Raw genomic sequence first — 26,582 nt, 5'->3', positions numbered from 1 at the left:
AAATATACTTAATCCTTATCCTAGAACATCTAATGGAAAAAATAATTAACCAAATTTACCAAAGCATCTATTATGTGTGAAATGCTACTCTTCAGTGGATCCAGAAGTATACTGCGGGTCCTTGTCTTCAGAGAATTGTTCAAAAATGTGACACTGTGCTAAAAACAATCCTAAGACTGAGCTTTTACCAGCTTTAAAAGTGTAAACAACTTAGAGGCACTGAACCTGGAGAAGGCTGGCAAGTAGGCTTTACCATGATGCCAGAAATAACAGGTAATTTTTAACATTTGCTAATGTTTGTAGACTCCTATACAAGCTGGTTTGAAGCCTTTCCATGACCTTCAAAAGTTATCAAAACAGTTTTAAGCAAAATCATTCCTAGGTTTGGATTGCCACTAACAATTTAGAGCAACAGTAGAGCAGCATTTGTGGCAAAAGTCACACAAGCAATGTCCAGTGCCTTGGGCATTCAATGAAAATTAGACATTTTCTCGAGACCTTACCCAGCTGTGGGGAGGGGGAGAACTTTGGCAAAGATATGTCAAGAAACCAGCTGAACTTGGGAAAAAGTTTCTTGGGTAAGAGTAGCTCCTAGAAGTAGGTTTGGATTAAGGCCCTATGAAATGTTATGTGGAAGACTCTTTCTACACTTTCATGACTTAGGAGTCTGTGATGGTGCTTACATTAGGGAATTAGATATTATCAGGTACATGCAATACAGCAAATTGATGTACCCCACAGATATGCCCTTAAGCCTCCGGAATCCTAAAGACCTGGAAGATTCAAGACCTAGAAGAGCAAGCACCCAGAGTGCCAGCTCTGAGCTTGTTGAACAAGACCTTATGAGGCACTGGTGACTGCCGGTTCCTTAGTGAAACTACAAGGAATTAAGCCATGGACTCATCACACTCAAATGACAAGAATCTATAGGTTGCCTACACCTAATCAGTAAGTAGAACATTGAAAAGAAACCCTGGTTGGACTAGCACGACTCTGATGGACCTGAAACTACTATTTAGGAGAACTAGTCTGAAGAAATCAAGTACAACAAGCTACTTGGTTACAACAAATGTCCCCTAAGGCCCTAGATAAAATATAGAGATAATCAAAGTACAAAAGCTTTGTATTCATGCAGAATGCTGGGCTTCAGCCTGGAACTAGACATGCCATTCCTCCAGCCACAATCTTCCCTCCATTTCAGCAGAAATAAATAAATGAGCCATCATCCCAATTCCCTCAAGAATGAGGAATGATCAAAAGACAGTGGGGACTGAAGCCGGTAACCAAAAAGTTAATGGGATTACTCTCAGCTGCAATTTTTAACCATGTTTTTTTCATTTGCCTTTGAATTTCCCTTATTCTACTCCTTCAGAAGGGTGGACTTGAGGCTTGCTGTCCTGTCTCCTCATTTGACTACCTCTAGAATAAACCCTTCCCTTGCTGCATACTTCATGTTTCAGTGATGGGCTTTGCTACACATCCGACAGTTGAACTTGAGTTCGGTTATAGCCATACTAAAGTATGCACTATTGATAAAATATGGAAAGTATTAAATAAATTTACCTGAATAATACAGATAATAAATAATGTTAATTTTGTGTAAAAAGACAAAGTAGGATCAGAAAAGACTTTCTAGTAGAGATACATCTGAATTGATTGAGAGATGAATGAGAATTACCTAGTATATGTAGGAAAAAGGTATCTAAGATAGGATGCACAATGGCACACAGGGATAGAAAAGATCCAGCACTATGTCAGAAACTTCTTCTTTTGTATTATTTTATTTATTTATTGGTGAGAGACAGAGAGAGAGGTAGAGATATAGGCAGAGAGAGAAGCAGGATCCCTGTGAGGAGCCTGACATGGGACTCAGTCCCAGGACCCCAGGATCATGACCTGAACCAAAAGCAGACGTTCAACCCCTGAGCCACCCAGGTGTCCCTGTGTCAGAAACTTCTGTTTCCAAATACTCCTTTTTCTATGAAATATAAATACCCAATATTTAGCATATGGCCACCTAAAATAAAAACAACATATTCTAGCACCTTATCAATTAGTTGTTACCATGGACTACATTTGCTCTATGGTATATCAGAAGTGAGATGTGCAACTTTTCAAAATATGGATTATTCAGTTGTATTTATTTGAGTATAATTGATACACAATGTTACATTAGTTTCCCAGCATACAAGGTAATTACTTAACTTCTCTGTATGTTATCTTATGCTCACCACAAGTGTAGCCACCATCTGTCACCTTACAACGCTATTACAATATCATTGACTATATTCCATATGCTGTGCCTTTTATTCTCATGACTTATGCTATAACCAAAAGCCTGTGCCTCCCACTCCCCTTCACCAATTTTGCCCCCACCCCTTTCCCTCCGGCAACCCTGTTTGTTCTCTATATTTATAGAGAACTGTTTTTTTTTTTTTTTATTAACATGTGGAATCTAAAAAAAAAAAATCCAGAAGATAAATTCTTACAGGGTGCACTCCTTCCACTTTTCCTTTGTCCTGCTGTTTGAACTGTGGTTGTGATAGCTAGGGGTCCCTTAGGCCTTCAGGACCAGAGATTTTGCAAAGGAGTCTACAATGGAGTGTTAGTGTTACTGTACATTTCATGAGTAAGAAATGCTGGCAACTTTTTTACACTGTTCTTTAAGGATATTTGTAAATCAAAGAGCTAGGAAGAAAGAGACAGTGTCTTTCTTTAGGGCAGAGAGCGAGTTTGTTTCTTGACCAGAATAAGAAAGATCATGTCTCCATTCAGAGCAAAACTTGGGCAGGTCTGTGGGTAGGCTTCTTTAAAGAATTAGCATTTCCTCAGCTTAACATTCCTCAGATGTGAGAAAGGCCAAGCCCCTGCATGAACAATATTTACTTGAGCCTCTGTTACCCTACTGGGCCTTGGGGTGGAGGGTAGACAACAAGAACCAATGTGAACTTGAAGTTCAGCAATTATTCTCTGACCTAGAAGTCTTGTGTCTTCCTCCAGCATCTATAAATGATAGGCTAATTTCTTAGATTTCAAATAGTAAAAACATTTTCAGTTCCTCACAGTTCTGACAAAGGGTCCTATTCTACAGATGACATGCTTTAAAGTGGAAAATAGCCTGGGTCTCAGGCTAGCCCTTTTCAACACATTTGAACCCATATCCTAGCTAATACAGGATTTTTTTTTCTTGAAACTGCTATATTTTATTTATTAGAATATGGAATATGAAATATATGGCACTCACTTAGATGGGCACCTGACAACTAGGTCTCAAAACACTGAGACCTGGTCACTAAACTTTAGGTAAAATTCATCTGTGCACTGAATAAACACACAAGTTAGGGAAAGTCTTAGTGAAGACTCAGATTCTTGCCTTTCTCGCCAAAATTCAGAAGAGTTCACTTAAATCTGGGATCGTTCCAATCACATGTTATTCATAGCAAACCAAACTATGAACCTGATGATTCCTAAGAACGTTATTTCTCTGTCCTTTCCTCATTGCCTCAAAATGAAATCCCAGCTCTGCAGCATGGCATTCATCAAGCCTCGTGTTCGTCTACCAGCCGCATCTCTCCTTTCCCCTCCTCCATAAACCTCCCTCATCAGTATGACATACCTGCCACTCTTTATTTGTCACCTGCTGTGACCTTTCATGCACCTTGTCTTTATGCATAATGTTTTCCCTGTATGTAATGCTTTCCCCCTATTTCTTCACCTTACAAATTTCCACTCATCTTTCAACTCTAAGTTAAAATGTCATGTTTCCTTTCTTGCTGCAAAACCGTCAGCTGCCACTTCCTATCTTGTCAAAGCATTTACTTCTAGCATCAGATTCTTCTCTGCTCCTCAGATTCTCAACATCTAATTTGTAATTGTAGTGAAGGAAAGCAGGGAATCAACCTAAATTATGATTAAATAGCTTATGAAGGGAGATCTGAGAAGATAATCATCCATGAAGTTATGTGCATACATTCTAGCATTGATTCTAACTGCTTGAGAGTATATTGTTTCTATCCCTTGGTTATTTTTATAACTTTAATGATAATTATAGCAATTGTTATTATTATTTATTTTTCCATTTTAATTCTTAGTCACTCAGCAAGTTTATGTTTCAAAATAAGTAGATTAGAGATAATGTTAGCTGATAGCATATATTTGTAAAGTACATAATTTTCAAAAGCTTTCAAGTATTAAAATATATCTATTAAACACTAGATTCATAAAGCAGTCCAAAAGACACTATTATGTTTTACACAAGTTACAATTTTCTAATTTCTTTTTCAAACCTCATTTTTTGGGAAAAATTCAGTGCATTTACTCTTGTCAAGTAATTTTGCCTTAATATTAATCAATATATTATAATTATGGTAATTTCATTGTTCATCTGTAGACTTTATAATACTAAAAGGGACATGTATTAAATCAAAGAAACCACTGATAACATGCCTAGGCTTTCATAAGTAATTTATAAAATAATAGCTACCATAGATCAAACATTTATTTTACAAAAGGGGCTGTCAAATATTATGTCATTTTTATCAAGGCATTACATAATTTTTTTATATAATCCTTGTGTCACTGGATTTTATTAAGGGAGGGTTCACACAGAAGAAAGAGACTTAATGAATAGTGGTTTGTAATATACATAATTATATTAAAGAAGTAATTGATATTGTAACTTGTGAACTTTATAGGAATATTTAGTTTCCAAATAAAAGGCTAGACTAATAATCTCAGTATTTGACTTATAAGCAATATAACTATCATTAGTTTCTATATACATTTAGCTATATACTTATATCTTAGTATTTTAAATAGTGTCAGAAAAAGAAAATATGTGATATATTACACAAAAATACTCTATTAACAACACTGGGTTCAGATAAATCAATCCTGTACTTTATCAGTGTAATTTGTATAAATAAAAGAGCAGCTTGCAGTCAACAATTCCTTTATGACAATAGAAAGAAAGAGGATGCTTTTCTCACATATAAATTATGTACCAGGGACTGTGTAAGATGCCTTATGTGAAGATATCTACTCAATAAGTAAAATTTCTGCAAAAAATATTTAAATTTTAATAATATACCTCATTATTATAACACACTTTGAGTTAAATCTTTATTAAAAAATAAAGCTCAGATTTCATGAAGTGTTTAGGATGATAAAAACTTCACAGTGAATACTTCATTTCTGGGTTCTTCTATAAAGTTAAACTACCCACTCCTTGTCCTTTAAAATGTTCGTATTGGTTAATTTCAATACACAGAAGACTGAGATCTGCCAGAGAATTGAGTAGCCAAGCAAAGAAGCATTACAATCATAAAGGGCACACTTGGGCAATCAGAAACTTTTGTCATGCCAAGCATTAAGGGGAACACAAGCAGCTTTTAAAAAAATGTCTCTAGGATTTGAAATCAGTTTAAAGATTATATTTTAGAATTACTAAAGAATATTAGAGTATGGATTTGCACATCTAAGACCTGCATGATTTTATATACTAAATAACAATGTCTTCCTATGCATTTACGTCAACTTAATACTATACTTTTCAGTTTCTATTTACCAATATATTAATCGCAATGTCCACTGGTAAAGAAAAAATTACACAGCTACTAATCTTATTAGAGCACATCTGAGACTCATATGGTGATAGACAATTTATTTTTTAAAGGCCTTCTTTTCTACACTTTGTCATTCAGACTGTAGTATTAAATCCTGTCTTTCTAATTGTTTTTTTAGGTTATATTCTGTTGGAGGTCGTGATGGAAGTTCCTGTTTGAGTTCAATGGAATATTATGACCCTCATACAAATAAGTGGAACATGTGTGCTCCAATGTGTAAAAGGAGAGGGGGTGTTGGAGTGGCTACATGCGATGGTTTTCTCTATGCAGTAGGAGGTCATGATGCTCCTGCTTCCAATCACTGTTCCCGGTTACTAGATTATGTAGAAAGGTAAGATCCAAGGTCACAGCCATAGTGAGAGAAATAATGTAAATTATACTGATGCCTAATTCAAATGATTAGAAAGACTGCATAATTTAGGAATGGTAAATTCTGCTTTTTAAATCTCTTTCTGTTTGTCTCTTTCTGATCCCTCCTTCCCATATACATATATGAACAACACTTCCATTCTTCTTCTTTTTTAAATGTCAATTCCAGCATAATTAACATACAGCGTTATATTAGTTTCAAGTGTACAATATAGTGATTCAACAATTCTATATATTACTCAGTCCTTATCATGATAAGTTTGCTCTTTATTTTTTTCTTTTAGAGAAGGGGAGTGGGGAGGAACAGAGGGAGAGGCAGAGAGAGAATCTTAAGCATGTTTCATATCCAGCACAGAGCACAACACAGGGTTCAATCTCACAACTCTAAAATCATGATGGGAGCTGAAATTAAGAGTCAGCTGCTGACTGAGCCACCTAGGTGTCCCCAGGACAAGTGTACTGTTAATCCCCTTCATTTATTTCACCCCTCCACTCCCCCCTGGTAACCATCTTTCTGTTCTCTATAGATAAGAGTTTGATTTTTTTTATTCACCTCTTTATTTCCTTTGTTTTGTGTCTTAAATTCTACATATGAGTGAAATTGTACGGTATTTGTCTTTCTCTGACTCAGTCATTTTACTTAGCATGATACTCTTCAGCTCCATCCATGCTGCTGCAAATGGCAAAATTTCACTCTTTTTATGGCTGAATAATAATCCAAGTATATATATATATATATATATCCCATATCTTCTTTATTCATTCATCTATTGAGGGACACTTGGGCTGCTTCCATAATTTGGCTATTGTAAATAGTGCTACATTAATAGTAGGGATGAATATGTCTTTTTGAATTAGTGTTTTTGTATTCTTTGGGTAAATACCCACTAGTGTGATTACTGGATCACTTGGTAGTTCTATTTTTTCCACATCCTTGCCAGCATTGTTGTTTCTTGTGTTATTTAAGCTGTTCTGACAGGTGTGAAGTGATATCTCATTGTGATTTTGATTTGCATTTCCCTGAGGATGACTGATGTTGAGAATTTTTTCATGTCTCTTGGTCATCTGTAGGTCTTCTTTGGAAAGATGTCTGTTCCTGCCTTCTGATTATTTTTCATCTGGATTTTTTTTTTTTTTGGTGTTGAGTTTTATAAGGTCTTTATATATTTTGGATACTAACCCTTTATTGGATGTCATTTGCAAATATCATCTCCCATTCAGTAGGTTTAGATCCTTCAGTTTTGTTGATGGTTTCCTTTGCTGTGCAGAATCTTTTTTATTTTGATGTAGGCTCAATAGTTTATTTTTGCTTTTGTTTCCCTTGCTTCAGGAGACATAACTAGAAAAATGTTGGTACAATCAATGTCAGAGAAGTTGCTGCCTGTATTCTCTTCTAGGAATTTTTTATGGTTCAGTTCTCATATTTAGGTCCTTAATCTATTTTGAGTTTATTTTTGTGTAAAGTGTAAGAAAGGGGTCCAGTTTCATTCTTCTGCATGTAGCTGTCTTGTTTTCTTGACACCATTTGTTGAAGGCACTATCCTTTTCCCAATGTATATTCTTGCCTCTTTTGTCAAAGATTAACTGACCATATAATTGTGGGTTTATTTCTGGCCCTACTTGAATTCTTTCTTGTTTTATAGTTCCTTTCCTCCCTGCCTTTTTCCTCTTTCCTTCTCTCTTTCCTTTCCTCTTTTCCTCTTCTCATTTCCTACTGAAAGAGGGAAAAAGGGAGGGAGGGAGGGAGGAAGATAACTTCAAAACTCTCTGTGACTTAATACAAATTTTCTTCTTACTAACACTACATGTCCATGACAGATCCATGATATCATTGCTTTGTTACTCAGAATGGCATAGAAGCTATAATATAAGCACTGCACTGGTTCCTAAAGATTCCACATGCCAGAAATAAAATTCTCTTTTGTTCATACTTTAACAAACCAGTCACATGGACACAGAAAACTTTACGAGGGTGGGAGGACTTCTACGTGCAAGAAGAACAAGAGATATTTGGTGGATTGCGCTGATGACCTTAACAATTTTCCTCTTAACATTAACAAACCATATCCATTATGTTCATGCTTGCAAGTGGTAGTCAGTGGCAGAAAGGTGCTCTAACTTTTACATTTTTCTAAGGATATGAGATGACTTTACTGAGAATAAGGCCATTGGCAAGAAGAAGCTTTTAGTAAACAGACTCTGTTCAAACTTAAACCACTTCTTGAATAAAACATGTTTAATGTTATTGCTACTGCGTGAAATGGACTGTAGATATATGGCTATCTATGCGTAGATGAAAGCATTATGCTCAATACAGTTTCACTTCAACATTCTCTTATCCAGTGAAATTAGGAACTACAGGTGTTCTAGTAACAGTGGTCATAGCCGAAGTAAACAGATGGATATTTTATATAAACACAAAATCATTTACTTAAAAAATACTAATAGACAGCTCATTCAGATTTTTCTCTGCTAAATTCTTGGGAAAAATAGCAAAAAAGACATATATCTTATATAAATGTTACTAATGAAATTATATTTCATTATTCTCTTCTAACTTTATTGTATAATGTATGGCAATGTTGTTTGTGAAAAGAAGCATAAATAATTCAGTCTAGGAATACATTTATGATGCAAAATTAGACTTAAATAAGCATAGCTATTTTAAGTTATAGGAGTACAATGGGTATGAGCAGCTTAAGTAATGCAGAAGCACACAGCATTATCATGATTCTTTTCTCAGCTCATATTATGTGTCAGATTAATAGCATTTTGCAGTTTCTATAACATATTCTATATTGATGATTTCACATGTAAATCATCAATAAATCAAGATGCATAATAGTATTCTGTAGAATTATTTTGCACATATAATGTAAAGACTGTTTTTTAGTATATAATCACAGGAAAACAAACCATTAGGAATAACAAGAAGTAGTGTACAATTCTACATATTATAGACTGATAGAAAAAATTTTATTATATGACTATGATTTCTTATGGAAACAAAGATATTATATAATAGGAATGTTAAAGTACAATTATATAAGACGTCAAAAGTTGTAAAGGGTCAGGCTGTCTTGAACACAAAGAACTCTGGCATCTCAAATCACAGCAGGAAGCAAGGCAAGGACTGGGCAAGAATAATATAGAACAGAATAGTTGATGGAACTAGTTTTGCAGTCAAGCATACCTCCAGTAGGAGCATCTTAGTAGACAATCTTAGTGGACAAAATCAGTGCCCAAAAGATAAAGTAAAGTTCTAGCAGAACTGCCCAGAAGGTCCAATCCATTAGACAAAGCACATTTATCTATTTTACTTACTCTACAAATATTGTTTTGCATGTTTTTTTCACTGGGCTAATTCAACTTTAAAACTTACTAGAAGAAAGAGACAAATAAATAATTAGAACTTTAAGATCACGAATAAAACAGGAAACCAGGCAATGGATCAGAAAATATGCTCAAATGCATCAGTACCACTGCTGGATAATAATAGATCAGGACCACCTTTGCCCTCAAATTTGCATCCCAGAAATAAGGCCTGTAGGAGAGAGATATGAAGATAATAAGAGCCTTCTAAAACTGCCTTTGTCAAATCCACTCTTACTCTCTCCAATTTATTCTCTATATAGTAGCCAGGAAGATCTTTTCATAATGCAGATTTGACCTGAAAATACAATGGAATTTTCTTTTGTACTAATTATTAATATTATGATGAAAATTTATTTAAAATTGTCCATGTACTGATGATGATCTAGAGTAGTTTGTTCACCCCTGTACTCCTCCACTTGGTACAATTCTTGGCAGAAAGTAGTCCTCACCAAAGCATTTAGCAAATCAGGTAGAAAAACAGGTCTCAAATCTCTCACAAGGGAAGGCATCTGGAGATACACAGTACATAGGGAGTTCTAGAGATAGAAAGGTCCAAAGGGATGTATGGAAGGATGAAAGAATGAATAGATGAATAGAGAACGGGAAGACATAGATTTTTAATTTTCTCTTTGCATGTGAATGCTAATTTCCATCATTATAGATTAAATATCAATTATATATATATATATATATATTAGGCACTCATTTAGTAGGCAGAAGTTTTGATAGGACTTAAAATATTAAGCAAATTTTCAGATATTAATTGAAAATAAATTATATCTTTATATCTAATCCAAACACTATTAACAAATAAGCATCTAAAAGCCTTTTTGTTTATTACTTAAAATAAATGTAAAACTTTTGTTCAAAGTTTACCAGGATCTACACACTAGTCATATCAGAAAAGTCATCTAAAATAAGAATATCTAATTTTTCTGTCAAGATATGGCTCAATACTGATATCATCCTTAGATCTTGATAAAAAAAAATTAATAGAAGTTAAGATTTGCTGTCAGACATACAAGGATAAATGCATTATTAATTTAATTAAACAGTTTTTTAAAGTTACCTTAAAAATAATATATAAGGTCAGAATAGAATTTGGGATTCTTTCATTTCTCTTCTTAGTTCATCTTTTTGGTTTAGACATATCCAAGAATTGCAGTTCTAAAGAGTGAAAACAGATGATCAAGGAGAGCATTTTATTTAAATTATGGGCACTCATCCTAGGCCTTATGTAGCACACTGATACATTAACTAATATTTTGAGATATGTGAGATCCTAAATTTTCTACAAGACAGTAATTACTTGAACTGTTTAAATGTTAGATAGGGGCTTTTGAACCTTTTAGTAAGATATTTTCTTCTTCTTTTTTTTTTTTTTCCCTAGCACTAGCCAAATGAGTGTTGCATGAAAAGACTAACTAGTTTGCTGTTAATGTTATTTTTCTATTACTGTGCACATATAATCTTTCATGTTTCTTTGATAACAAATTATGTTCAAATTTATTATAGAGACTGATACAAAAGATGAAAATTCTGACAGCCTTATGTATGTGGAGGACTTGCTTTACAAGTGTACACAGCAATTATTTGCTAACACCATAGCTAAGCTCATTTAGATGTGTGATTAGATATATTTGCCTCAACGGCTTATGAGGCAAGCAGTATCTTTGAAGTGGTCAGCTAGAGACAGGGATTACAGAATAATCTGTTGTCCTTGTACTACCTGGAATGTTGGCATCATGGTCATTCATCTGCCTGCTTGGAAGGAAGGAAGGAGAGCAATTCTGTGGAAAGGTAGACGTCCATAAATAGATGAAACATTATGTCCCGTGTAGATGGAAAGATGTCAGTCCTGGTTGTCAAACTGTAAAATTCATTTTAAGTTGTGAGAGTCTATTTAAAACATAATTTGACTCATGCAGCTAATAATAGTTTTCCGTTATATTAGTAGAGAAAGTGATTATATAATCAGTTGGCCCCTAGTTCTGAACTGTTAAAAGGTATTTATTTTTAAAAGTGAGTTTTAACTAGCATTCAGGTCTCCTGGATATGCTCCATGTTCTATTGATTGACAACAATTTAAATAATTATTGAAGGTCTGCTGAGGAAACTACATCTGAGGAGTCAAAGAGCTGCATGGCTTATCCTTGCTTTCCCTGGTTCTGTCAGCAATTTGTTTCTCTTTTCCTCAACCTTCAAGAGAGGATGCAATAAATATGATCTAAGCCAAAATAGGATTTTTCACATGTCTTCATAGAGAAGTTAAATTAAATTGAAATCAAATTAACTTTTTAAAACATTTTTGTATATATACACAAGGGATATTGAAAAGGGGAGCAGAAATCTAGTTGCCCCATTTTCTTTCCCAATGTTTCTGTGCCCACTGTATATTTAAGAGAAGTACTAAGGAAGATCGGGAGGATATCAACAGATACTTTTTACAAATCTATCTTAAAAGTAAAGATTAAGCACATAATCAATGTGAGAGTCAGAAACACACAAACAATATTGACAATGATTTCTTTTCCTCCTAACATTGCACTGACTTTTCCTCCCCTCTGTCTTGGGGTTGAAATTGATAGTCGACTCAAAACCATTTCACCCGACATGTGACCCTAAATAATGAGACTGCTGCAACTAAATCAAAACAGGGAATGTGTCCTTATAGATCATGTGGAAAATCCTGTGAGAGGAATCTATACTGATCAGAGAATAATTTGTACGCTGAGACTGAATTTGAACTAAGAAATCCTGCCTTAATTGGTTGCAGTCGGACAGTTAACCCACTCTGAAGTTTTCTTTCTTTTTTTTCCCTAAAGATTTATTTATTTGAGAAAGAAAAAGAGAGCTCTTGCAGGTGTATGCACACAAGCTGGGGGAGAGGCAGTTGGAGAGGGAGAGAATTCTCAAAGACTCCCTGCAGAATGTGCCTACACTGGGCTTGATCCCAGGATCCTGATATCAGGACCTGAATCAAAATCCAGTTGGATGCTTAACTGACTAAGCCACCCAGGCAACCCATGAAGTTTTCAATTTTTTTAATTAAGAAATAGTGTTTGTTGATGACATATAAAATTAGGAGAAAAAAATCATAAAAGAAAGCAATTTCATTAGTAACTCATTAAAATTCATTAATGTAAACTGATGTCTACATTTCATTCTTTTTCAATGTTTTAAGACCTATTTACTAGTACAGTTTAAATTACACAAAAAAAAATTGACCTATTTCTTTGTTCCTTTCTCCAACTGTATGTGTGTTAGTAGAGGATACAATGAATGTTTAAATATACTGTCTGAACAAATCAATGGATGGATTAATGTACATGTACATGGTCTGATGGATTGTGGCTTCTGATTTTAAATTCTACCAAAGCTTGTGGCTTTTTTTTTTTTTTTTGGACATAGGTTTGGACAAACACAACTCAAACAGGTATTATGTTGATTTTTATAAAACTTTAGATATAAATTTTACTAACCATAAGAATGTCCTCCAGTTAATACAGATTTATAAATATTTTTAATAAATACAGATTTATAAATATTTTCTTTAAATGCAGATACTTTTTATAATGCATTTTTATAATAAATATAAAATGCATTTTTATAATAAATGCAGATTTATAAATATTTTCTTTAAATGCAGATACTTTTTTATAATGCAGATACTTTTTTATATATACATTTATAATGTATTTTTAATAAATACAGATTTATAAATATTTTCTTTAAATGCAGATACTTTTTTACTTTTTTATAAATACAGATTTATAAATATTTTCTTTAAATGCAAATACTTTTATATTTCTTTTAAGGTAGATATATACCCCATGAAATTATTTGCTATTGTTTTGATTATTTCTAACAAACAATTCTACAATCTTAATGGTTTAAAATAATTTTGTAGTTATTTCTTTTATGATTGAAATCTTTCATGATTATGTGTTAGCTGGGTTCAGTTTGGGCTACTCTTATACTCCACATGATATTGGCTGATGCTACCATCATCTGTGCCTCAACAAGGCTTTAATGTTCATAATCATTCTCTGCCAGAGCTAGCAATTAGGGCTGCCTCTCATCTGAATGTTCCGCTGATGCTTAAACCAAAGAACCATTGTTCCCCTTTGGCTGGGATTCCAAGGCAGGGGAGGCCAAGAGAAGGGGGCTCAAAGAGGCAAATATCCAACACAATGAATCATCAGGCTTCTCCTTGTATCATACTTGTTAAAGTCACACTGGCCAGTGTTGGTCACAGCAAAACTTTCTGAAAAAAAATCTAATTTTACTGCTATAGTGATTACCTTTATAAGTAATAATGGTAGTTACACATAAAATATTTACCAAAATTTACTGTGTTGTGGGTCATAAAGTAAACCTCAACAATTTTCAAAAGCTTGAAATCTCATAGGGCATGTTTTCTGGCCAACATGTAATTAAACTGGAAATAAATCAGAAAAGATAAATTTTTACATTTTCAGCTGTTTGTTTTGTGTTTTTATTTTTTAAGTGAACTCTATGCCTGATGTGGGGCTCAAATTCACCACCACAAGATCAAGAGTTGCTTGCTTTACCAACTGAGACAACCAGGTGCCCCAAGTTCAATTGCTTGAAATTTAGGTGATATACTTCAAAATGACATGTGACTCAATTAGAAAATAATGTGAGCTGAATAAAATGAAATGAAAATATTTATCAAACTTTGTGGGACATAGCTAAAGAAATTCCTTTTTAAAAATAAAATTCCTTTTACTAAAGTTTTTTCCAAATGCTTCCCTAGACTTGGTATTTCCAGTCTCATTACAAGTCTATAGAAAAAAAAAAAGCTACAGATTCACACTATCATTAAAAGATGTCTCCCAATTTTCCTAGACTCTTGTCAAGAATTTACTAGGAATGTGCATCCTTAAACTTTGTTTATACTTCACAATGAAAACTGTTAAAGAACCATGCAATTTAAACCCCAAATCCCAATAAAACTTAGAAGAAGTACTAGATATTACATCTAATTATTAAATTACTTTAAGGCACTGTGGCATTGGCCTAGTCCAAACAAGTAGACAAAACAGATATGTGTTCAGAAATAGCATCATACTTAAAGGGGTCTTGATTTATTGCAAAGTCAAAAAAGCACATTTCCTATGGAAAAAATAGTTTTAGCTGCTCTCTCATATCACACCAAAAATCAATTCAAGATGGATTTTAGTTAATATGAAACAAAGCTTTTAGAATATAACAGAGGGGGCTATCTTCACAATTATAGGGATGTGAAAGATTACTTAAACTGGATGTGGAAAGAGTCATCCATAAAGAGAAATATTACTGTTAAAATGCTCTTCCTCAGGAGTGCCTGCTGGCTCAGTTAGCAGAACATGCAACTCTCAATCTTAAGGTCATGAGTTCAAGCCCCACATTGTAGATAAGGATTACTTTTTTAAAAGAAAAAATGAATGAAAAATCTGTCTTCAAAAGACAGCACAAAGAGTAAAGATTTATGCCAGAGAGTGGAAAAAATATTTGCAAAGCTTATAATCAATGAAGGCTTTGTTTCCAATAACTGAATTCTAGAAATAATTTTTAAAAGAACTTAAAAACATTAGAAAAAATTGGCAGAATATTTGAACAATAACTCTTGAAAAGATGAGTATTGGGAAAGACGCTTGATGTCATTAGTCAAATGAAAATTAAAAACACAATGGCATACCAGGACCTATTAGAAAGGCTAATATGAAAACACTTAATAGCAAATTTTGGAGAAGATGTAGAGCAACTGTAACTCTCATTACTCTCATGATACAAATGCAAACTGGCCCAGACCTGAAATACCAATAGGTAGTATCACCACATTTCAAAATACGTATTCTCAAAAAACAAACAAACAAACAAAAACAGAAAGAAAAAAAAAAAACATATTCTCTTGGGCCCAGACATTCTATTCCTAAATACCCATTAGATATGCATATATATGAAAATCTTTGAACAAGGATGTTCATAGAAACATTTTACGGTTATTCTGGAGTTTTTTAAAATACATTTTATTGAATTAATTTGTTTTCCATCCCTGTCATGCAAACATTTCTGAAGTCAAGGTACATTTGTTTTCATAATCTCATGAGACCTGATAGAGAGATGTTGGTTTTCTTTACAGGAAAAATAAAATTTATTTTGACCAGTGTTATTGTCATTCTTAATTGCTTAATTCAAATAATTATGAAAATTCAAACATAGATTGTATAATTTATTTACTAGAAACCTAAAAGTCACTTTTTCAGAGCTGTTGATCTATTTTAATAGCATGTATCTTATCTTTCCTTATTTCTCTCTTTTCTTGTTTGCTTTATTTTGTTTTACAGGCAAACAACCTGACTACAAATCACTTCTATGTTGCTTAATTTGCTTTCTAGCTGAATATTGCTTATACATTTGGGAAAATGATTCTATTTGTTCCCAATGTAATGCTTTCATACTTAAAAAGAGCTTCCCTTTAAATATTTTAAGGTTAATTTTTATCCTTAAATAATGGAGAAAAGTGAGGCTTAAAAAATTAATGGTACATCAAAAATTTCAATGGGAATTTTCAATGTGACACTACATTTTGTTCTGTGACTCTCACATGCCTTCAGCAAGTTTTCATTTTACAGCCAATTTTAGCCTCTATATATTGGTGCTTCTCTTGACCAAGGGCTGTAAACTTTAATAGAGTCCCTGATACAGAACTCAACATTCTGACCACGAAGGCCAAGGTGAGATGTAGGAAAAGCAGACAGCCTAAATACAAAAAAAGACAGCCACTCTATTTCCCCCACCATCCCTGCCACTTTTTTCTTTAAAAAAATAATAAAAAATCAAGAACCAGAGAAAAAATAATGGTTAGGACTGAGTTTCATCAAAAATATTAACTGACAATGACAGAGTTCATTGTTAATAATCATTTGGAAAATGGATATACATCTGTAGAACTTCTCCTAAGGTTAGAAAAGCTATTTATTTCATTTATGGGCATAACAGTCTTCCATATCCCCATAAAGAGTTCTGAATATAGAAAAATCAATTTAGAGTCATTAATGTGAAAACAAGGATAACGACTAGTAGGTGATTTTGTATTTCTGTTAATTATTTCCTAAGTATCTAGCAGAAAGTGTGTGATAGGTGGGGAGGAGTTGGATTGTTTTGGCTTTGTTTTGCCTTCATTTTTTTGGATTGCAATATACAAATTTAAATTTAAATTTTTACCATTTCCAGATATGAATTAAAAGTTTATTATAAGAAAAAATGTATTATATAGATTTGAAAACAGATACATCTAATCCAAAGATCTGGATTTTCTAGAATGCATTAAATTTTTAAAGTTCCCTTCAGGAATTTTGTAAAATATATATATATAAAACAGTGATATCTATTTCTAAATGTAGGATATTATTTCTAAATGTGTACCTAAATATAAGACATAATAGCATTTTCTTATGTCCCCCTGGAATATGAGTATTTGAGAATTGTTCAGTATTTGGGTTTCACTTGAAATTTCATAGATCTTCAGAAATTCATGTATTATTGCTTCATGCACTAGTGTTGGCTGTTTTCTCAGTTCTACTTTTTTGCAAAGTGATGAAGTCTGCTTTGCTGACATTAGTTGAAAAAAAATTCTATAGAGCTGGATAGCAATTAAATGAGGGATAAAATATGACTTTAGAAAAAGCTATTTAAGTGAATTGATTGTGACAAAAGCTAGCCTAGATTTCACTGAAGAATGAATAAAGTGTAAAGAATGTTTGCTTTTCATTGAAATTAAAGTGTATCATACATTCTTACTTTTAAAGTTATTTTTACTACAGATCGTTCCTGACAAAAAAGTAAACAATACAATATACTTCCCTGTACTCATTACCTGGCTTCAACCACTATCACCAGTGTGTCATTCTTGTTTTATCCATTTCCCTTCTCACTCTCTCTTTTTTTTTTTTTTTTGAAGTATTTCAAAGAATTTCTCAACCATGTTATTTTAGCTCAAAATATTCCTGAATTCATCCCAGAAACAGCCAACCAAAAATGATCAGAGCTTTTATTTTTTACACGTAACAACAATCCTATTCTCAGAACTAATAAGAACTTCAATAATTCCTTATTAAAATCTAATGCCCAGGTTATATTAAAAATTTTAAAATGTCTCAAACATCTTTTAATAATTGGTCTATTTGAATTGGGATCCAAATAAAATCCACTCACTTTTCTTTTGTTATGTTTAATCATAATTCATTTAGAATAGCTATTTCTTCCTAATCATTTGTTCATTATTATTGGGGGTTTTGTTTGTTCGTTTTGCTATTGACTTGGAGAATTCAGCCAGTTATCCTATAAAACATTTCACTCTCTGGATTCCACTATTTGATTTCTTGAGGTATCTTCTTTCCTCTTCCTCCTCTGGTTCCTCTTCCTCCCCCTCTTCTTCTTTATTTTGCCCTTATTTTAAAACATCTTTTATATTTCAAATTGTTCATGGTAAGTTTAAATAAAGGTTTTGATGGCATAGATTGTGTTTGTGTGTGTTTCTATATATCTGTTTTATTTGTGATGTTTTGCATTTATTAACAATAGCAAGTAAAATTACATTTTTATTCTCTGGACAGCATACTTTCAAGGTGGTCCTGGTTTTGCAGGCATTCAACCAATCTCTCATTTCATGTAGATTATCTTGGCTCACAGTCTCTCCAAACATGGCATGTAAATGCATGTAACACCTTGGATAACATAAATATAGAGAAATATAAATTTCAGATCCTTGGGGTCTTCCCAACCATTTCTTTTGTAACAACCTGCTTTATTTTCAATAAACAGACAGGTGGCTTTTTGTTTTTATTTTAGGTTTGTTTATGTTTGTTTCTTTGTTTTAGGAGGCTGTGGGTTGAAAGTTTCAATTGGTGAAACACAAGATTGGAGTAGAAAAACAAACTAAAAATATATTTGCTATATCTGTTACACACACACACACACACACACACACACACACACACACCCCAAACCCAAACTTTCACCCAGACTTCTTTTATATTTATTCTGCTGGGCTCTTACTAGCTTTTTCATTTCTGTATCTGACCTTGCAGGTACAGGTGAAAGGCAAAGTGGTTTAATCATTCATTCTTAGCAGAAATAAAGTACATTCACAAAACTAGTCTTCAGGCTTTTGCCACTCAAAATACAAAATATCCATATGTAATGTATGGTAGTCAGACTTTCTGGAAATTAAATTATTTTTGGCTTAAATTCAGTAATAATAACTTGGGCCCCCTGCTTCAACCTCTTGATTTACCAATTTCTTCCTTACAGTGAATCCCAAATAACACCACTAAAGCACAGTTCTTTTCATGTTGTAATTATTTTTGCCAAGTTTTCTTGTTGAAACACAAAACCCCTTCACACCCATCACACAAACCTAAGCTGATCCAAAATCACCCTTTCAGACACTCTGGTCCTTCTGTATCACTGAACTTAGCCACCCTAAAACACCTGCTTTCCTCAAAGCTGGCCATGCATTTTTATTAACACTTCAGTTCTTTTACATAAATGTCCCTTCCTCTTTCTAATAAATTTAGGCTATACCTTCAGACCTGATTTAAAAGCAACTTCAACGGTGGAGAATTCCATAATTATCCCAGATTTTTCACCATTACTTCTATTTCACTACCATAGCATTTTGCTTATATTTACTTTACAGAACCTTATTTTGCAGTGGAAAACAGTTATTTACATATCTGCCTTCCTTGTGGAAAGAAATCATGAGGTTCATTTTTTTTAAGTGACTGTGCATCCATCTAAGAGTCTAGGTGTATTTTTAAAATACATTAAAATTCAGAAAGCCAGACATTGTGGATATTAACTCTTAAACATCTGCTCCAATAATTGAGCTTTTAGAAAAAAAAAAAAGGAGTTTTGTTTTTCATGGTGTGCTTCTGAAAAATAGTAAAAAGCAGAATGTGATTAGAATATGTTATGTCCTATTATCCTTACATTTTAGATATGATCCCAAAACAGACACATGGACCATGGTGGCTCCTTTGAGTATGCCCAGAGATGCTGTTGGAGTCTGTCTCCTTGGTGACAGACTATATGCCGTTGGTGGCTATGATGGGCAGACTTACCTCAACACTATGGAATCCTACGATCCACAAACAAATGAATGGACACAGGTAAGTCTGTTGCCAGCATAATTTACTTCAAAAACAAGAATTTATTTCATTTACTTCCTTCTAAACTTCCTTGAACCCAAAATGATTGATTTAGCCCATTGTCATGTTCATTTTGTAAAATGTTAACTATATCACGTTTTTGTGTACTTTTATGTAAAGTGTAGAACTTTAATAAAATTCATATTAAAAGGTGATATACATCCTTCTTTGGGATTTCAGCTTTATTATAAGTAATAATAAGGGGCAGGAACTGAATTTTAATTAGCTGAAACAAACAAAAACCCAAAGTATAATATATTGGTTCACAAAAACCTAACTTTAAAATATTTGGTTTTAGAGTTAACTAGAATAAGAAGATGGAAATCTACATAAAACAACTTTGTGGCTCCTATTTTTGCTTGACTATCTTTATTAGGTCCATTGCTACCTACTGCACAGATTATTTTCCATGGAGTGGAGCTGCTGGAAGCTCTAAGTAGTAGTCCCAACAACCATAAACAGAAAAACAAAAACAAAAAACAGAAACAAAACACCTCTTTGTCAATTAAGAAACAAAAACAAAACAGCAAGGCTCTAAATGATCTGTCATGTAGAAAGTACTCACTCCCAGACAATCACTTTGGCCAGGAAGATGGAGTGAAATAATTGGCTTCCCTTAGGTGAGGTGTTATCTCTTGATACATAGTACACTTAGAGACTCAGGATCATGCTAGGATAAGGCAGCTCCCATTCTGGTCACACAGCTAGAGGACCTGTGTTGTATGTGGGTGCCTGTGGAAAATGAGTGCAGTGCAACTTAATGACAAAGGAAAATACCTCATTGTGTATATCTACTTTGACCTCATTTATAATGGAGGAAATAGATATATTCTCAGACTTGTGTCCTTATATTCAACTTCTTCCTATTTTACTTCTTTCATTTCCAAACGTCTCAATATTTCTCTTACTCCTCCACTTTATCAGAAACCTAAAAGCAAGATACCATTCCAACAAACAAATAAACCATTTCCACCAAGGGATGCAGTGAGATCCCAAAGCCTTATTTAATTGAAGCAGAATAGGAATCTTAATCTCATAATATTCCTCAGTCAATAGAGGGTTCTATATGCCAGTGGGGCAGGGGAAGTCATAGAACTTGACTAAAGTTTATCTGAAGAACTTGAACAGTGATTGAAGTAAATTTCTTTTAGAGATACTTACTTTTAAAGACACATAACTTCCTTGATAGTGCCAGTTTTTATCCTAATCAACCACAGTATTGAGATAGGCTGACTCTGAAGTATAAAACTAAATTCCTAATGTCCATACTAATGTGCCTGCCTTATGAATCTTACACTTTCTAAGAGAAAACTCTTTGATTTCAGTGAAGATAGATGAATTTGGCCAAAAGTAAAGAAGAAGGCAGAATGAATGAAAGAAGGGGAAGTATTTGGAGAGCTAGGTCATGTGATTTTCTAAATTTTATTTTAATTGTAAGAAGCATTCTTCATCCATAAAGCAACAAATATAAAAGAAACCTGCACAAATTAACCTGTAATTATTGCACAAATTTGAGAGAATATATTTTAACCTCTTCTGTTTCTGAGTTCTTAGTGTTTACAAAGAAATACTGCATGGATTAATGACTGTGGATTTGCTGAGGAAATGTACTAGTATAATGACATATATTTTAAATGTGCCACTTTTTTTTTTTAGATTTTATTTACTTATTTATGAGAGACACAGGGAGAGAGGCAGAGACATAGGCAGAGGGAGAAGCAGGTTCCCTGTGGGGTGTCTGATGCAGAACTTGATCCCTGGACCCAGGATGACACTAAGAGCCTAAGGCAGGTGCTCAGCCACTGAGGAGGCATCCAGGAGTCCCTATGTCCATATACTTTCATTATTTATATTTTTAACACTTTCCAGAAACTATCTGCAGACCCACACAAAATCCCTTTGAAAATTTTCAGAATTCTAGCTCCCTAAGAAAGAAATCCCATATGGCTGGATAATGCCTGTCACTTTCTCTCCATTTATACCATAAATGGACAAAACCAACAGGCTATCCTATTTATCATTGGCATTCCCAAATAGGTGAGCATATATATTTGTTCATATATACATGTATATTTGTAACACTTCTGAAGTTAGCTAATAGGAAATAATAATGACAGATTTAGGAGAAATTGCCAGATTCATGTCTTAGATCATTTTATTGAGAACACATACATACATACATATATGGTGTGTGTATGTATTTTAATAAATTTGACTTTGTCACTTAACACTGCGTGTATTTTCTTCTATTTTATTTGAAAAAAAAAACAATATGTGTATTTCAAGACATAAAAAAAGAACTTTATTCCATTCCTCTGGTCTGGGTAAAACCACCCTCTCATGTGTTGTCTTGGTACACTGTTATAGTACTGCATCCACCTGCAGCTCTAAAGAAGAATACTGTGTGATTTACTATCATCTCCCCAAAAGACTAACATAGTTATTGGCATGGGTTAAAAGATGATGTAAATATTTCTTAAATTAAGTAGTTGAGAATTACTGTTGCAACTCATTTTGCTCTGCTGTGCATAGGTTTAGTTTTTTTGCAACAAAATAGATATATGGTAGTATCCTCTTATCTGCAGTTTTGCTTTCCATGGTTTCAGTTAACAATGGTCTATACTACAGTTTAGAAGCAGGTGACTCTCCTTCTGATGTATTACCAGAAGTTTAGTAGTAGCCTAATGCTATGTCGCAATGCTGACATCTCATTTCATCTCATTACGTATTTTATCATGTTGCATCATCACAAGAAGAGAGGCCATAGTCACATAACTTATTACAGTATATTGTTATAATTATTCTATTTTATTATTTGCTATTGTTGTTAATCTCTTATGGTACTTGATTTGTAAATTGAACTTTATCCTAGGTATGGATGTATAGGGAAAGAGTATATTAATGGGTTTGGTACCATCCATGGTTTCAGTCATCCACTAGGGGTCTTGAAACATATCCCCCCTTCAAGGAGGCACTACTGTAGAAGATATTGAGAATAAGTTCTAGGGGAGCCTGATGAGACATCTGCATTCTCCATTTCTTTTTTGCCAGTTGGTTCTGTCGCCAACTTTTTAGCTTGTCACTCTAGGGCTGAAGGTATAACTTGAAGGAATAGCATAGCAGATTTCTTTTAAAATACGTATTAAATAAGATGAAGTTAGAGCAAAGGGGAAAGCAGAAAAGCTCTCTTAAATATTTAAAATGTATTTATGTAGAATATATCAAATGCTCAAAATAGCATGATAAATTCCTATGGTAAGAGAAAAACTTAGCATTGTGATAGAAACTAAGTGTGTTGGGTAGAGAAATCTCCCCTCAGGAAATGACATGTAGAATGAGACCTGACAGTGGGTAATAGTTAACCAAATGGGGGGAGTGGTTTGGTTTGAGGAACAAATTTTTAAAGAACTGCGGGAAGAACATGTAACAGGCAAAAAATAAAGTGGTGAGCAAGGAATTTGGAGACAAACTGGGTCCATATTATGCAGGGCCAGAAGCCATGTTATAGAGTCTTGACTTAACTAGATGGCTGAGGGGAGTTAGTGAAGGGTTTTAAGCAGGGAAAGTAAATAATCAGAATTATGTTTTAAAATGATTGCACTTGATATGATATGAAAAATCACTAGGAACAAGCAAGATTAGCATCAGAGAAATCTGCTAGGAAGATATTTTACCAATCTACTGAAGGGATGGAAAACTCTTCCCTTCTTCCTTCTAGATAATTTGCCTGGTCTAATAATTAAATTGATCGAAGACAGATTAATGGGAGAAAAATGTAATTTTGTACATATGAGAACCTCATAAAAATAGGACTCTCAAAGAGGTGGCCAAAGCAGGAAGCTTTATACCTTTTAGACAAAATGATAAATTTGTGATAAACTGACAAGGATTTGAGCTTGTGGAAGAAAATCGCTGAAGAAGTAACAAGGTTTATTGATACAGCTCTTTGGCTCTAAATTCTCTATCTCTGGTGATAAGGATGCCTTCTACCCTCCTGCTACAGGGAGGTTACCTTTCATATTGGAGACTTATCTCCTGTTTCAGTGGGACTGGGTCAGAGAGTCCCTCCTATCTCAGTCACCTATCAAGTACCTTTAACTCAAAATTATCAATGTGCCAAAGTGGCATATCTTGCAGTGGCATACTCAGCTACCCCGAGTGCAAGGGTATAATCATGTTCAATAGAGAGACACTTGTAAGACTTGATGATTATTCAGATGTAAGGTCGATGAGGCAGAACTAAGTTAGGTCATGGATGTACTTTTGGTTTCTATCTTGAGCAACTGAGAGTGGTATCATTACCTGACACTGGTACACGGGAGGAATAGCACATTTCTGGAAAACAGAACAGAGATTCATTTTTACAAACATACTCATGCATGTTTAGAGAGATATGTATGGATGTAGATATAGGCATAAAGTAAAGCAATTCACTCTATACTCTGTCTAGAAACTATGTGCAGGATTTCTCAGTATTGAATGAATATCAGAGGGTATTTGGGAAAATTTTCAAAAATACAACTACCCAATATTCAACTCATACCTATTGAGTGGTGAGGCATGAGCACATATACTTTGTAAAAGTTCCTTAGGTGACTTTGATGTGAAACAACACTCAAAAATCATTGGAAACTAAAAGAGAGACAATGGAAAGTGTGTACATTTTGGAGTCACATACATTGGATATATTGATTTATATATTGTTTCCTGACATTTATTTCATTCTATGTGCATGATATCCTACAACGATAACAATACATGATGGGATTATAAAGGTGATGTGGTGATCCATAAAAATTCTACTTAAAGCAAATGAATACAAAAATATATGGGAAGTTGCTGGGTTTTTTTTTTTTCTCTCTTTTTACCCTGCAAAGGGATGGCAGATAACAGTAAGCACATTTAAAAGAATTGTAGATACAAGTGGTAATTTTCTTATTTAGAGAGTGAGACCATGTCCTTTCTCAATTAATAAGATAATATATGTAAGATGAGGTTATTTTGGTCTTGCCTGTCTTATTTCTTACATTTTATTCACTTTCTTTTCAGTTTGGAATAATACATTGTGATTTCTACCCTACTCTGATATCATATGTGCATAAATTATTCTTAGAGAACTGTAATAAAAATCATTCATATCAAAATGCTCAAATTATTAAAATCTTGGCTTACATCCATGGAATAAATTTTCATTACAAACTATAAAAATTATTGTTTTTAATATATTTCTAGCCAATTTCATATTCAGGAACTATTTTAAAAATCTCAATTCTCATCTCAATGATTATCATAAGGTGAAATTTTTTAATAAGCACTGTAGCAATTGTAATTATGGCCTATTAAGACAAAATATTGAAGTTACTTCATTGTATATCTCTGTTTAGAATGAATGAATAACACATTTAATTCAGTATAATATCTGGGGAAATAAGTTCAAGATGATTTCAGTAAGTGTAATAGCTATTTCACCTAAAATAGACTCCAAGATACTACTATGAAATATCATCACAAATGTGTCCATGCAAACCCAGAAATAAATATTTGCTGGAAACTTTTCTATCTCATCTTTATGTCATTAAATATTTAATACTTGTATTAAAAATTCCAAAAATGATTGCAAGTTTTAACAATTTCAATATGCAAATTATTGCTCTTTTGTAAAAGGCATTTTCAATGTTTCCATTTTTATTGAACTACTTGTGACTAAACTGGGAAAATGTAAGCACATGTATTTATGATTTTCACACATATGAATGTTTTAAATATATTACAATTTGTATACTTTTCTATGACAAAAGATTTGTCTTAAATTGTGTTTCATTTTTTTCAACAGATGGCTTCTTTGAATATTGGGAGAGCAGGTGCCTGTGTGGTAGTCATCAAGCAACCTTGACTTATTTTTATTTGGAGAGATTTTATTTGCTGGAGTGGTTATTTTTATATCAGAGGGCAAGAATGAGAACTTCCTGAGATGAAAATTCTTCAAGAACAAGGATTTCTGTAGATTTACCTACTGGTGTCAAAAGAGGTAGAAGATCAAAGAATTATAGGAATCGAAATAAACATCAAACTGCTATGGGAACAATGTCTGGCCGTATATTAGTTAGTTCAGGAACGGTTATTGGTAATTTGTTTTGTATTGTAGCATACAATAACTAAAGTTACCAAAGGCTTGTTTTTCTTGAGCAATTAAAAGGAAAGACCAGTATTTGTGACATGGATAATTTCGTGACTACAACTCCATTGTTTTATAGTTTGTGGCAATATCAAAGAGGTCGAAGATACGATATTTAATCGGATAGAATCTGATTGGCTTGCTATTTTCCTAATCAGATGTGGTCATTCTAGGAGGCAGAAAGACGTTTTATTAAAACAAACACGTTTCTTCCTCATTTTCTAAACTATGAGGACAATTAGAGAAACAGATTCATGCCTGCTTCTTGCATTCAGAAAACAAACCGTTCTGTTAATCAAAGCTGCATATATCATCAGTGAGGATGGTTGAATTTTATTGCAACCATATTAGCAATCTGAAGCTGGCAAACACAAAGGATTGTTTTCATTAGGCTTACCACATTGCTTTGCTTTTTAAACACACTGAGCCAAAGAATCAGTACAATTATGGGCTTTTGCCTCATGTTGAGTTCAGTGTAAGCATGGAAGCTAGTTATTCTGAATGTTATATATATATCCATTGCATGTTAAAGTCCTTTAGAATTTTGTTCATGAAAAGCAGACAAACAAAAAAATCTTAGGATTTTGGGAGAAAAATCTATGATCCATTCATTTGGAGTGTTAATGATCATTGTTAGAAGGAAGTCAGACTTCTGATCCTCATTTCCCTCTTTTCAAAGTTGTTACATTGATATGCACATTATTTTATGCCAAATGTTTGTAATTGTTTAAAGCATAAAGTGGAAGCATTACGCAATGTCCTTAATAGGTTCATGTAAATTTTAAATATAATTAATAAATGATAGAACATTTGCTTTTA

At 33.4% G+C, this 26,582-nt stretch overlaps 1 protein-coding gene across 1 annotated transcript in view; it reads left to right on the top strand.

The window, feature by feature from the left end:
• The window catches only part of KLHL1 (kelch like family member 1), a 353,403-nt gene extending 326,821 nt beyond the window's left edge, over nt 1–26,582 (top strand). Inside the window, exons 9-11 of the mRNA XM_025987262.2 lie at nt 5,743–5,955; nt 19,378–19,549; nt 25,422–26,582. Of these exons, the coding sequence (XP_025843047.1) occupies nt 5,743–5,955; nt 19,378–19,549; nt 25,422–25,481 (445 nt within the window). The 3' untranslated portion in view covers nt 25,482–26,582. The remainder of the gene's footprint in view (nt 1–5,742; nt 5,956–19,377; nt 19,550–25,421) is intronic.

This window comes from Vulpes vulpes, chromosome 6 (genome assembly GCF_048418805.1).
Source record: "Vulpes vulpes isolate BD-2025 chromosome 6, VulVul3, whole genome shotgun sequence".
In the NCBI taxonomy this organism is placed as follows: domain Eukaryota; kingdom Metazoa; phylum Chordata; class Mammalia; order Carnivora; family Canidae; genus Vulpes; species Vulpes vulpes.
This window is presented reverse-complemented; position numbering and strand designations above follow the sequence as displayed.